This window comes from Protopterus annectens, chromosome 7.part0 (assembly GCF_019279795.1).
Source record: "Protopterus annectens isolate FY-2018-M chromosome 7.part0, PAN1.0, whole genome shotgun sequence".
Taxonomy (NCBI): domain Eukaryota; kingdom Metazoa; phylum Chordata; order Ceratodontiformes; family Protopteridae; genus Protopterus; species Protopterus annectens.
This window is the reverse complement of record NC_056739.1, coordinates 1,250,907,720-1,250,921,290: the sequence shown is the minus strand read 5'-3', so window position 1 is coordinate 1,250,921,290 and position 13,571 is coordinate 1,250,907,720. Positions and strand designations below refer to the sequence as shown.

The following is a 13,571-nucleotide window of genomic DNA, read 5'->3' as shown; positions in this document are numbered from 1 at the left end:
CTACCAAGGAAGAAAAGGGGGAAGGAAGATGCCAACAAAGAGAGCTATACAATTATTATTTCTTGACATAAGCTAAGGCACGACAAAGCTATGAAAGAAATGATAATTAGCCCTACTAATTACTAACACTTAAGGCTTCAAAAATGCAATATGCAATACCAAACAGCAGAAATAAGAGGTGAAGCACTTATATGCCCAGATCTTGCGGCAACTTCAAATGTTATCGAACAAGATATGAGTTAGTCGGGGAAGCAAGGCATTGTGGGAAGGGAAGACTTTGAAAGGCTTGAGGCTGGAGCACTGAATTTGCTGGAACGGATCCGAATGGTGGCTCAAGGTTCCATATGTCAGATCGGACAGACTGGATGAATAAAATCGACAACTGTACACTGGTATCCAGCTCACAAAAATACAAAGAAAAACAAGAGAAGAGACCAAGCACACCCAGAGGGGTCCTACTTCATAGGTAGGTACTAGGCTATTGGCCCTAGAGCTTATACAAGCCTTGCCAAAAAGGTACCCTGGCTTTCGCCACCCAAGAAAATTATTTTCTTGTGCCTCTGTCAAGCAGAGCCACAGAAGTGATCCCCAGGGTGAATTTCCTATTACCCATCCAATCATCAAGATTTTTCTTGAAGTGTGCTAATGAGGAGCTCTGTTTGACATAGATAGGTAGTCTGTTCCAGAGTATGGGACGTCTCTGGGACAGGAATCTATCCCTCCAGCATGTTCTGTTTATTGTGGTGACAAGGTTTAGGTTCCTAGAGCGTAGTAGCTCGGAGGGATTGGGATTTTTTTAAGTGGAGCATGTCCAATCTTTTGACAACATATAACATTATTGTTGCATTCATTCGACTGGAATTCTCTAGAAACATTATGTTCCTCATAAAATTTACTAACTTTTCTTGCTCTACTGAAACAACAATTCAGTACATCACCTGTAGTACAGAAAGTGACTATGCGGCAATGCTACGACAACAGTTGACAAACTAAAATGTCCTCGACACAGATGTCCAGTTCCCCTGCTAAACCTACTCCACTTAATTATACCCTAACCCTGTGCCAGTCTCCAATTCAAAAAAATGAAAGTACTTGCTAGGTGTTCCCTTGATAGATGTTGGATCTCTCAGCAATCTAAATGCCTCTCATCTTTGGTTTCTTTGTCTGTCTTGATGCTCTACCTCATGAAGAAGCTTGAATTCTACACATTTGTATTTTGGTGGTAAGCAGTGCCTCTTCTTTTATAGAGGCATGTATACCTTAAGGGCCCCTGGAATGTATAGCTCTCAAAAACATTTATGAAGCTCCTCCCCTTTTTCTCAGCCATTTACACATTCTATTAGAGACCCATTAGAGAGACAATAGAGAGACTCAGGAGTTCTAATATCCACAGAGAGCAGTTAGAATAGCTTTCATGTTGCAAAGAATCATCATGTTCTAAAGTAGGTAAACTTTTAGCTCAGTGCATGTCAAAAAAATTATGAAATTCTAGGTTTCCTATCACGTACCCACCTTGGGATACAAATGAAAATCTTTCTTTAGCTATTTAAGAGCACCTGAGGACAACTTCATTTTAGAATAAAAGTTGGTAGTGCGACTGTTACTTTCCACTTGACATGCCCATATCTGGATGCTGCAAAACTATACTCCATGAAATAATTGCATTTGCATGCGAAAACAAGAAGAAAAGATCACAAATGATTTGAATCCAGTAAAAAAGCAATATATAGATTACCTTTCTAGAACTGGAAGGACAATTTAGTAAGATGACAGTATGCCTTCTCCCATACCGAAAAGCATGCAGTTTGGTGAACTTCTACACTGATATGTAGACATAATTCTTGTTCCTCAGATACAGGGAATGAATAGCACTTGAGACTTGCTTCCACAGCCATTACTTGCATTGTGCAACTAAGTTCACTAAGCAAGTGTCAAGGTTCTCCTTAAATAACAACGAATGAAATAAAATGTAAATTTATATTCACGTTTTATATATAATGTATGTGCACACACTGACAGTACTGACAGAAATGGGCAAGGTAAGACAAATACAGGCAAACAGGAATGATTAAAGTAATACCAAGAAAAACAGAAACTGCAACATGTACACAGACAATCCTCTCCTTCTCCCACAAAACACAAATACATGCGAGAGATGCAACTATAGCCTGGAGGGCTGAGCTCTTCTCTCTAGGACTGGCAAGACCAGACACAGACAGAGAAGAGGACCACACACAACAATACATACTCACACCACACATGGGTATCACAACTTCAAATCATACACATAAAATGCCAGACACACTTGTCATTGGTGATTCCATAGTCAGACACACTGACGCCTTCACCTAGAATGATGCCACAATACAGTGATAAGATGATCAGCATACCCCTCACTGGTGAGATCAGATCAACCTTCTACCAGCACCTACAGGACTGCATGGATCAGGCAATCCCAAACAAACTAAAGACTCTGTACCAACTATACATGTACACAGAACAGACATTTTTGTCTGTGAAGTCTTACTTCATTAACAGAAACCTAATTAAATTCAGATAAGACACAAAAAGGGCTTCTATTCACTCCTCATTCCCTATCAAATAATTTAACGAACACTTCCCATCTCTTCCAGCTCCTCTATAAACCTCCACTTTCACATATCGTTTCTCAACTCAATTAGATCAATAAATACATACTTAACTCTCAGGATTCTTAAAGGTCTTACTTATTACATCAACAAATCTAGACTGATTGCATTATACTATGCCTCTTACACAATTAATGCTTTATGCTACATATTATCTAAAATAAAGTGTAAGGCCAATTTTTTTGTTTTGATGTCTGTCTACTTGAAATCTGTATGCCCCTGAGATTATCTTGCAAATAGTACAGGTGGATCAGCATGCTACTCCTAAATTCAAACAAATAAAAAATAAAGACACTATAATTTTACATAACCTCTCAACTGGCAGTAGGAGAACATTCAGTGTGTCACATGATACCACAAAGCAAACAATGAGAAGAAGGTATTTTGGAGGTATATTACTCTGTGAATTAGACATCCTCTTTCTCTATATAAATATACATTTCACAATAGTGTGTGAAAACTTTAGTGTTTAAGAGTACCTCAGATATGCAAATCAGAAATGTTTCCTTATCCTAGAAGTAAAGCGCTGTATGAGGAAGTCATCCTACAAGAATAACTGAATCAAATGATTTCAGCAGCCAGCAGACGAAAAAGGGAGAGATGGTTATTGATACCTAGCATAACACCTCCAGTCATTTCTGCAGGACATCTCAATTAAGTCATTACCTAAAGACAAAAGTCACATTCAAATGTGCACCTTCTGAGAAATAACATGTACAGAACTGCTCAAAATGTGAGCCCCCATTGAACACATCAGGAAATGGGATTTACACATATAAAAGACTAGGCAGATGTCTAATGTCCAGTTCTGTCAGGAATTTGACTCATAAACCCATCTAGACAGTTCAGGAAACATGTACAGTATAAGAAGCATCCTCTGTATGTGGCATGTTACTACCCCCCCCCCCCCAACAGCCAAACACAGATGTGCACCACCTGCAAAAGAACAGCTGGATGTAGAGTCACAGATTGGGCACTTTACCAACAGTATAACTACTCTGAATGTCTCTGTCTGTGATATGTTCATTAACACTCTGGGAACCTACAATAACTTAAATTCAAGTTTCTTGTAACTCACACGAAAATATAATTTTTCTTTCCAGGCTTCCAATCAACAAATATAGACATAAGTAAAATCGAAAATAAGTCAGTGCTCATAATAATCAAACTGAAAACACAAATGATCAGCATTTGCATGGCAGTGAAGGGAGGTTAACATCAAGGGGCTTTGGAAGGGATATGCACATCGTTAAACAACTGCACCTACATCACTTCACTAAATGGGGGTGGAGGTGGGCAACATGAATTAATATGTGAAATGCTAGCAAAGGCATCCCCGACTTCAAATGCCCAAGGCCATACAGGTGTTTTTTCTGGAAAGATGTTGACAGTGTGTCTAAGGCACATCACAGACAGTATCGCACTCTGCAGCACAGACAGTACAGTTCACTGCTACTGCACAACAGGAACACTGCTGCTGGGTCACAGGCTGCCAGTATACATATCGAAAGGCGTGTTTTGTTAAGATCTAGGTTTGTATAACTTTCAGTACATGTGCATGTGTACCAGAATTCAGCTCATCAGTTAAATAAATGCGTTGGCAACATAATGGGAGTGATGTGTTTCAGCATGTTACTGGGTTACACAGCTGGATACACACAATTCTGTGAGGTTAATATTCATATCCATGGAGCACTGCCTTACAGGTAAGGGTCACATTACGTATAAAGTACAGTTTTAGAGCTGCCAGGAATTTATATTGCTTCAGCTGACCCTGCAATCCTCTGTGCATATCCTTCTGTGGTGCCAATGGAGTCAGCAGGGTGTCTGTCACCCTGTGCTGTACCAATCTTGCCATTAGCAGGGACATCTGACTACACTGTTACATGCTGTTCAGGCTCCCCTTGGTGCACACCATACAGCTACATGAACTATGCACAAACATGTCACAAACAATACTACTACCGGATATACAGATATGTAGCCATTCCCTGGGAGCTGCACAGGATGTTTTGTTAATTACACAGGACTATGATGCGTGATTTTATCTGCACACCAATCCTATTCAATGTGGACAACATTTATGAATCTCATTCTCACTGCTTCTGGCTAAATATAGACCTTTTCTTGACAAGTCTTCTCATTCGAAACATTTCATATAAATTACAGTCTTCAAAATAATCAGCAATATGTCCGTTTGTCTGGTGCAATTATTTATTTCTTAAAATGAATACTCTATGTCCTGTCCCTAGTAATTCCTACAGAATTTGGTTATGTGAAAATATTTACATACTTGAGAATATCTAAAACCAGTACTGCAAGACTGATAAATGTAAAGTCTAAAATTATATATTTTCCTTCAAAGACTAACATGTTCTGACTAGTTATTTCTGTTAATACACCTCCGTTTGTTTTATCTTTACCTGTAGGCATGGGTTCACTGAGGATTTCTGATGATGTTTTGTCATCGTTCTCATTGTCACAAAGGCCAGTGATTCTTCCTTTCCATTCACTTCTGGGTAGCAGGTCCACAACTACCACATCGCCATGGACTGCACGGTTTCGACACTTCATGCCATTAATTAGAACATCACTGCTTAATTCTAAACGAAGAAATGCAAAATTCAGAAACAAATTTAAATATTAATAATGTATTCTGCATAAAGCAGCAGAAACCAAAGTATGTGTTTTTTGTGAATATGCATTATACAAGGATTTAAACCAATGTCCTTGGCAAAGCAACAACAATACTGAATACAGCAGACAGATTTTTTCAATGCAGCACATTGTAGTTGTAGTGAGACTAAATGGCAGACCATGATTCTGATATTGATCGGTTCCTTGCTAGAAACAAACCGGCCTTTGATTTCTTGGCAATTATGATGTGGGGATAGGAGTCCTGGAGGTCTATCGAGCTCATCCAATTGCTTGCAGATGAGAAGAGCAATACAGGTTACACCATGACCATCCTGAACTGGGTCTTCACAACATAATTTACGTCACTGGAATCTAGAAATTGCCTGAGGTCTGGTAATGACTGGTTCATTGCTTAGCACATGAACCTTCTGGATTCCTTGGTAATATTGATGTGGGGATAGGTGTCCTGAAGGCCTATCAAGCACACCCACCTGCCAGTAATTAGGGTCATGCTGTTTGCACTGCGTCCATCCTGAACTGGGTCTTTGTAACATACTGATTTATGCTGTTGAGATCTAGAATTGGCCTGAGATCCTTGTTTTTCTTTCGTACAAAAAAAAAATGTTTGCTAGACCCCTGCCACACAAACCACCTCAGTCCTGGGGCTGCAACCGTTGACAAGGCCACCTCTGCTTCAGCCATGCCTGTTGGAACAGTCAAAGGGCTGATGTTGTCACTTTCTGAACCAGAAAGATTTGAGACACTTTTGATTACTATTGTAGGATCTTTGTGGGGTCTCAAATCATACTCATAAGGCAGACACCCTTCCTTTCTACTCTGTAATTTCTCTTTAACCTTAGGCCCAGACAAATAACCATCATAGGAAGCATTGAGAAAAGATGCTTTAAAGTTATCTACAAAGTCACAGAGGAAGAGCCACACATCTCCTTGCATCTATATTACTTGAACGAAAGTTTAGGTTAGCTAATAACTATACATCCACCTGGTAACATCGAAAAATTAAAACAGTGAAAAGCCAATTTAATGTATGGAATGAATTCCCTCGGCCGCAAAAAAATAAAAAATAAAATAATGTGGGGGGGCTTCACCCCCCATCATACCCCCCTAACTAAATATACCACCTCTACGATCGCTCTGCAGTGGGGAAAGGGGCAAAATCTGCATAACAGCCAAGGGAATTCTTTCCCTGCGTTAAACTGGCCGTTCACATTTTTTGTTTTCACTATTACCATTGTTTAGGTATTCGTTAACCTAAACATTCAATCAAGTAATAGGAACCAGTCTCCTCATTGGTATGTCAGCTGCTGCCACCCTAGCTGCACCAGGAATCGCACTGAGCAGCAGCCTCATGAAGACATTAGAAATATTCAATATTGTCACCAGATGAGCTCTGACATGCTTTTGTTGCTCAGTAGGGGCTGCCTTTTGCTAAGAGTCCAAAGTCTGTTTAGCTATGCCTCTCTGTAAGCAGTTCATGGAAGTAATGTAATTTAATGCAATCAAAGCAAATGTGCCTAAGGCATAAGCTCACTTCCGCGTTCTGTCCATTTTATAAGATTGTTTGGTGGATGAAAAGCCACTTATCAACAGGTAGCTCTCTCTCAGTGGTTGCCACTACAATGATGGAGTCTACCAGAAGGCTCTGACTTCAGTGTTACCTGTCGTGGCCGGGGAGGGGGGGCAAAGGATTTTACCTGGTTGCCTGGGATAGCCTCAGTTCAAATGGGCTCCTGCCATGCCCTCCCTGTGAGCAAGTCAATCAGAAGGTTAGCAGGGGGTATCACCCAGGAGGTACAAGGTGCACCTCCAAAAGCCTCAAATAACATTTCTCCATAATGGCAGGGCAGGATGATAGGTCAAAACTCCCTTTGGCGGACTAATGCAAGGATTTTACAAAACTTTGTGCCTTCTGGAGGGGACTGTGGGAACCCTCCCTTGCATCAAAATCAGTGTTTGAAGTAAGAGACTCCATAGAGGAGTCAATGTCTCTCCTTTTACAAATCGTTTTCCTGGGAAGAGCAGGTGGAAACTCATCCAAATCACCAGAGAGCTCTGCCTGAGCCTATGGAACAGGCACGTGAACCTTTCACGTCTGCTCTATCCTTGCAATAGATGACAAGAGGATTGAAGTTCCAACTGAATGTTAAGGGTTGAAGCCTATGTCAAAGGAGCTCAGTGTCTTCCTAGAAGTGGTTAACACTCTCTGGAAAATGTTCTGGAATCTTCTGGCATCAAGGTCCCTGAATCAGTGATATATTTGTAAATCGATACCAACAAGAATGGAAATACCAATACGGAAGACCCAAATGGCTCTGATATCGAGATCAGAACTGACACTTTGAATGCCAAACACACCAAGACCAAAAATGAAACAGTGCAAATGGGAACTGATAACCATGCCAAAGACCCAGCATTATGTACTTGGCTCTGAGACTCCATTAACACTAAATGGCTTCAGCATCAAGTGACTTGACAGTGAGGGAGTTCGCACAGAGATTCAGAGCTAATAGGTACCAAGCTTTCGGGTTCTGTGTGTTTCATCAGTTCCAAAACTGCTGGTGCCAAAACTGGGAGTGGGGAAGGAGTTAGCAGTGGAGAATGTGGTCCAACCTGAGCTGCCCTAGAGACAAAGGACCTTCAATTTGACTTTCAAAACTGCCCTCATCATCATAACCAAATCCATTCCTGAAGCACTTCAGAAGGACCTGGTAAACCTGAGGAAAGATGTTGACAGAGGGTGGTAAAAACAAATCTGACATCTCTCTCTTAGAGGAATGCTTAATGTCTTTTTTGAAGACTTGTCAGAAATTACAATATGCTCTGTGCAGGAGGGTCCCAGAACAGGAGAAGCAGAATGCACAGAAACTGGTATGGCTGTGGATCTGGTCAGGAAACTTTCAGTGTTAAGATGGCACCTGGTTCATTGGTCTTTCTTTTCCTTCCTTCTCTTCATTGTCTTTTTCTTCTCTTTTCAGATTTCTGCTCTTTCTTAATCACTTTCCTTTGCTTTTTGCTCAGTTTTGTCTGGAGGAAGAAGAACCCCAAGGAACAATTTATTTTTTTCATTTCACCTGAGGAATGAGGCTGAAAGACTTTGCAAATGGAGCAATCCATTGTAATACATTCTAGCCTCAGGCATACCACACAGAGTTCGTGTGCATCCTGGGGTGGGATTTTGGTGCCACATTTGCCACACTTTTTGAAACTCTTGTCCATAATTTATTTTATAACGGTTGTCTGAGACAGAGAAAAAAAGGCAATATTTCAATTCCATCATACTGCGAACCCACATTCCCAAAGGCCAGTGACAAAGAAATAATGGTAGGTAATTGCAATTGTAATACTACCAAGAGTAACAAATACAAAATGACAGACTTCTTAGCTGGAGAAAATTAGCTAGATGAAAAAGAGCTGGAAACAGACAGAGAATGAAGTGACACATTCATCACTGACAAAGGATTTGAGGAAAAAGTTTGTTTTTTTAAACTAAGGAGAGTGAAGGACTAGGAGGAAGAAAAACGTGGCAGAAACTGAAATAATCAACCTAAAAGTCAGTGGAATCAAATTAAGCAGTGCACTTGGCTAAGTGACTAGGATCACATCCATTCCAGAAAGTGGCAAATGAGATCTGAGGTAGGGCTAGGAACTGTTGCATTATAGGAGCATTGAAGATGTTCAAGGATTGGATTACTAGCTAGAGTTGCCAGATCTGATCTTAATGGATGGCTACTTCCCTCAAATTGAATCAGACAGATGGGACAAAGCAGGATATATGTAGTCCCCCCTTTTCCACTCGATAAATAAGTTAATGGTCAGATTCAAAACAGAGGCAACAGAGTAGATGATCTGGCAATACAGCAACCTCATTTACAGCTTAGATTTTGTTTCTGGCTTTCCTAAAAGAGGCCCCTGTACCTTTTTAAAAAAGAAGTTACAAATGTTCAAGACTTAACTGATCCTCGCGTCTGCTGATCCATTCGATTTGAATCATTTTCTACTAATATTTACTTAGTTATTGACATTTGTTTACCAACAGAGTATGACTGGGCTTTCAGTTCCATTTTCAGCAAAGGCCTGGGGAGAAAAGCTCTTTAAACAGAAATAACAATAGCACTTTTACACAGATGAAAGAAAATTTCCTTGAACAGAAATAATAGTAGAACTGGTGCTTTGATGGTTGATATTGAAAAGTTACAATAACTCAATTACATTTGTACAATACAAGAAAAATTTTTACATTTTTTAAGATAGTAACATCTTTACATTAGATTAAATTACTTGAGAAAAAGATAAAAGAAATTATGTACTTTAAAGGTAGAGGAGTTAGGACCGTCAGACATGCATAAAATACAGTTGTGTAAAATCGTAGCATAACAGTCGTCTCTCTCTTCCCTGCTGCAGTATTCATAATCAACGCGATCTCATGCTAAGGGTAACCCTAAGTTCAGCCAGTATACCAGAGCATTTAACTCTTACCAGCATTGTACGCCAGATGTATGCTCCCCACATCAGCATATGGCATAAAGGTGATGTACGGATGCTCCAAACTCGGAACTGAGGTGCCCCAGGAGAACTAGAGCCACCCCAGGATAAAGGAGAACATCTATATTCAGGGAAAGGGGAGATGCCTAAGGAGAAAGGCAAAGACCCCTCAGTCAGATATTCCCATCAGAAAAAAGGTAGAAAAAGGAAGGAAAGGGAGGCAGAAGGGAGGGACTCGATACTGCAACAGTGAACAGAAGGACATCTATTGTTATGGTAAGATTTTGTACAACTGTATTACATCCTTCCATATCACTGTTGCAGTATTCATAACATATAGGAGAGTACAAAAGTTACTGTAAGAAATGGGGGCAGGAGGAAGGCAAAGAGGACACTCCACAAACCCATGAAGGAAAGCCTTGGCAAAACCTGCCCTGGCTAAGGAAATGACATCCAAGTTGTATGGTTTAGTGAAACTGCACAGAGAAGACCAAGTAGCAGCTTAGGGATGGAACTGGTGTCCAAACCCTTGAAGAAAGCCCCAGAGGAGGCTGCTATTCTGATAGAGTGTGCCCGAACAAACGTAAAAACTGTTTGCCATGAAAGGAATAGCAAAAGAAAATGGCTTTCGAAATCCAGTAGGAGATGGTTTACTCAGAAACTGCCAAACCCAATGTCCTGGCATGAAAAGAAACAAAAAGTTGCTCAGATTTGCATATGGCCTTTGTCTTGTCTAAATAATACCTGAGCTGTCTGTGAAGAACTTCTTCACTAGCAGAATTCAAAGTAAAACCAGGTAGAAAGCTGGGTAGGCTAAGGGACAACTCAATGACCACCTTTGGCCTAAAAGAAGGATTAGTACCCAGAGACACCCTGTCCCTATGAAAAATCTAAAAAGGGGAAATCGGCATTAAGGCAAGTAGTTCAGAAATTCTCTTGACAGAGGTTAGAGCAGCCAGTAAAACAGTCTTCCAGATACAATGTTGCAAAGAGCCACCAGCAGCAGGTTCAAAAGGAGCCTGGGTCAATTTCTCAAGATCAAAATTAAGGTCCCAATAAGGAGGTATAGGCTTTCTTGCGGGCCTGATATGGAGGATGCCTTTCAAGAACTATTTCACTTCAATACAACAAGCCAGCAGTGGATTCAAAGCCAGACAGGCAAAAATTGCTGAAAAGTGAGCTTTAACAGAAGAATATGCCAAACCAGCAAGGAGCAGTTCACACAAGCATGAGAGAACCAAAGAGACCTCCACTGAAAGGGGATCTTGGTGAAGCTTAAGACACCAAACAGAAAATCTCCATTTTGACTGCATGATTTTAGGGTATTGGGTTTCCTTGCCTCCTGCAGAACCTCAAGCATGTCCTCTGAAAACTGGTGCCAAACAGGTGATAGTGTTTCAATCCCAAGTGTCAAGTGAAGTGTGGACAGATGAGGGTGAAGAAGAGATCCCTAGTCTTGTGTGAGAAGATCCATTTGGTGAGGTAACTTGTGATGATTGCCCCTGGCCAGATGAAAGAGGAGGGGGAGAACCAATGCTGTCTGGGCTAAAACAGAGTCACCAATAGGATTCTTGGAGAGTCCTGTCTGATCTTCTGTAGGACCCTGGGAAGAAGAGGTGGAGGAGGAAAAGCATAAAGGAACACCCCCTTCCAAGAAAAAGACATGGCGTTCACCCTCCAAGCCAGGGGACTTGGGGGGGGGGGTCTGAAGTAGAAGTGAGAAAACTGTTTGCTCAGAAGGGAAGCTACAAGTTCCACTTGAGGAATATCCCACCAATGAACTATGCCCAGAAATACCTCTCTGTGAAGTATCCATTCATGAGGTTGTGAACTGGAGGTGTTCAGTCTGCCACCAGGTTTTGATCTGAAAGAATGTAAAACACCTGAAAAGAAACCTGCAGTTGGATAGCTAGATCCGAGGCCTGAAGGGCTAGTTTCCAAAGATGATGAAACCTTCTGCCCTCTTGCTTGTTGATGTACCACATGACTATGACTGTGTTGTTATCTGTAGAGACCTTTAAATGGCCTGAGAACCAAAGAGAGTGGAAGGCCAGGAGAGCAAGGATAAGTGCCTGCATCTCTTTTATGTTGATGTGCTCCAGCTGCTGATGAGTGGGCCAAACACCCTGAACCCTCAGACTACCATAAGCAGCCCTCCACCCCTAACCTGAAGTGTTTGTAAACAGCTCCTGAGAGGGAACAGGAGGTTGGAAAGGAACACCTGGGTTGAGGGATCTGTGCAAAATACATCACTGAAGCTCAAGTTTGAGTGAAGCGAGTAAGGGAACTGGAAACCCAAGAGGGTGGCAATGCTGTAGCCACATTGGCTGCAGGTATCACTGGAACTTCCTCATACAAAGCTTGGCAAAAGGGCACCAGGCATGAGAAACAGAGGAAACAAAAGACTGGAAGTATACTGTTAGAGAGAGAACCTTGGCAGCAGGCAGAGAAGCCAACATTGGAACAAATTGAATTCTGCAACCCAGAAAGATGTGATCCTGAGAAGGTAACGGGACAGACTGATGGTGAAACCCAGTGTGCAAAAAGAGTCTGGTAAAGTGCAGATCCTGTGGGAGCCTGAAGAAGCAGGTTGTCCAGACAGGGGAAATATCTGTACCCATTAAAGTCTACTGAAAGGTATGATTGGAGCCAGGCACTTGGTGAACACTCCTGGGTCTGTGGAAAGCCCAAAACACAAAGCAGAGAATTAAAAATGAGAGGAGGAAGGAATAACGAAATATAAAAACTTCCTGAACAGAGGATGAATGGGAATATGAAGAGAGGCGAAGGGTATTCAGACCGACATTCAGTTATGGCATTTGAATGGTGGCAAACAAGTTTCAAGTACATCACCTTTATGTTACATGCTTATGTGGAGAGCATACGTCTGATGTATGACGTTAAAACTTAAAGCTTTGGTATACAGGCTGGACGTAGAGCTATCTCTGGAAGATTATCCCACTGATTATGAACACTGCGACAGTGATGTGGAAGGACATCATATTTTCAGAGAGTAAATTATATATATATATATATATATATATATATATATATATATATATATATATATATATAAATAAACAAACATTTTCATACATCAAAATGATAGAAGCATGGGAGGGATGCCAAAAGAACGACACAAGAGTAAAATTGTGAGAGAGAAAAAAATACATAGATACATAGACAGTGAAAAGTGAGGTAAGAGGAGGAGTTAAAAAGAATGACAGAGGAGTAGAATTGTGAGACAGAAAGATACCAGGGTGTTAAATGGCTCTCCACCTTTTCTCCCTTCCTTCTGGTCAATACTAGGATGCCACAGGGCTCCATTCTCAACCTTCTACTCTTCAATATATTCACTAACAATCTGCACAAATCCTCTCAGTAACCTTTCTTCATACAATAAGTTGACAATTCTACCCTAATATACATTTCAGTCCACCTAATGCATCTTCAGTGAATTACTCGAGAAGCCTTTAACTCTGTTGAAAGTTGGCTACAAAATAATCACGTTACTAAATCCCAAAAAACTAAAGTATTTCTCTTTTTTTCCAAAATCGCATTTCCATTAAAAAAAAAAAAAAAAAAAAAAATCAACTTTAAATTTCTTCCTTAAAGAATACTATGATTGACATTACCTCACATACAGCACTACTTGGCATGTCAATTGACAACAATCTTAACTTCGATTTACATATCCCCAGCAGCATCAAGAAAACCCATAAAAAAAAAATAGGTACCCGTCATACAGTAAAGAAATTCTTACAAACTCTGCCAGTCAGTTTA

General features: G+C 40.7%; 1 protein-coding gene across 1 annotated transcript in view; it reads right to left on the bottom strand.

The window, feature by feature from the left end:
• Positions 1-13,571, bottom strand: part of DIS3L (DIS3 like exosome 3'-5' exoribonuclease) — an 830,646-nt gene that overhangs the window by 298,033 nt on the left and 519,042 nt on the right. Inside the window, 1 exon segment of the mRNA XM_044077862.1 lies at positions 5,072-5,251. Within this exon segment, the coding sequence (XP_043933797.1) occupies positions 5,072-5,251 (180 nt within the window).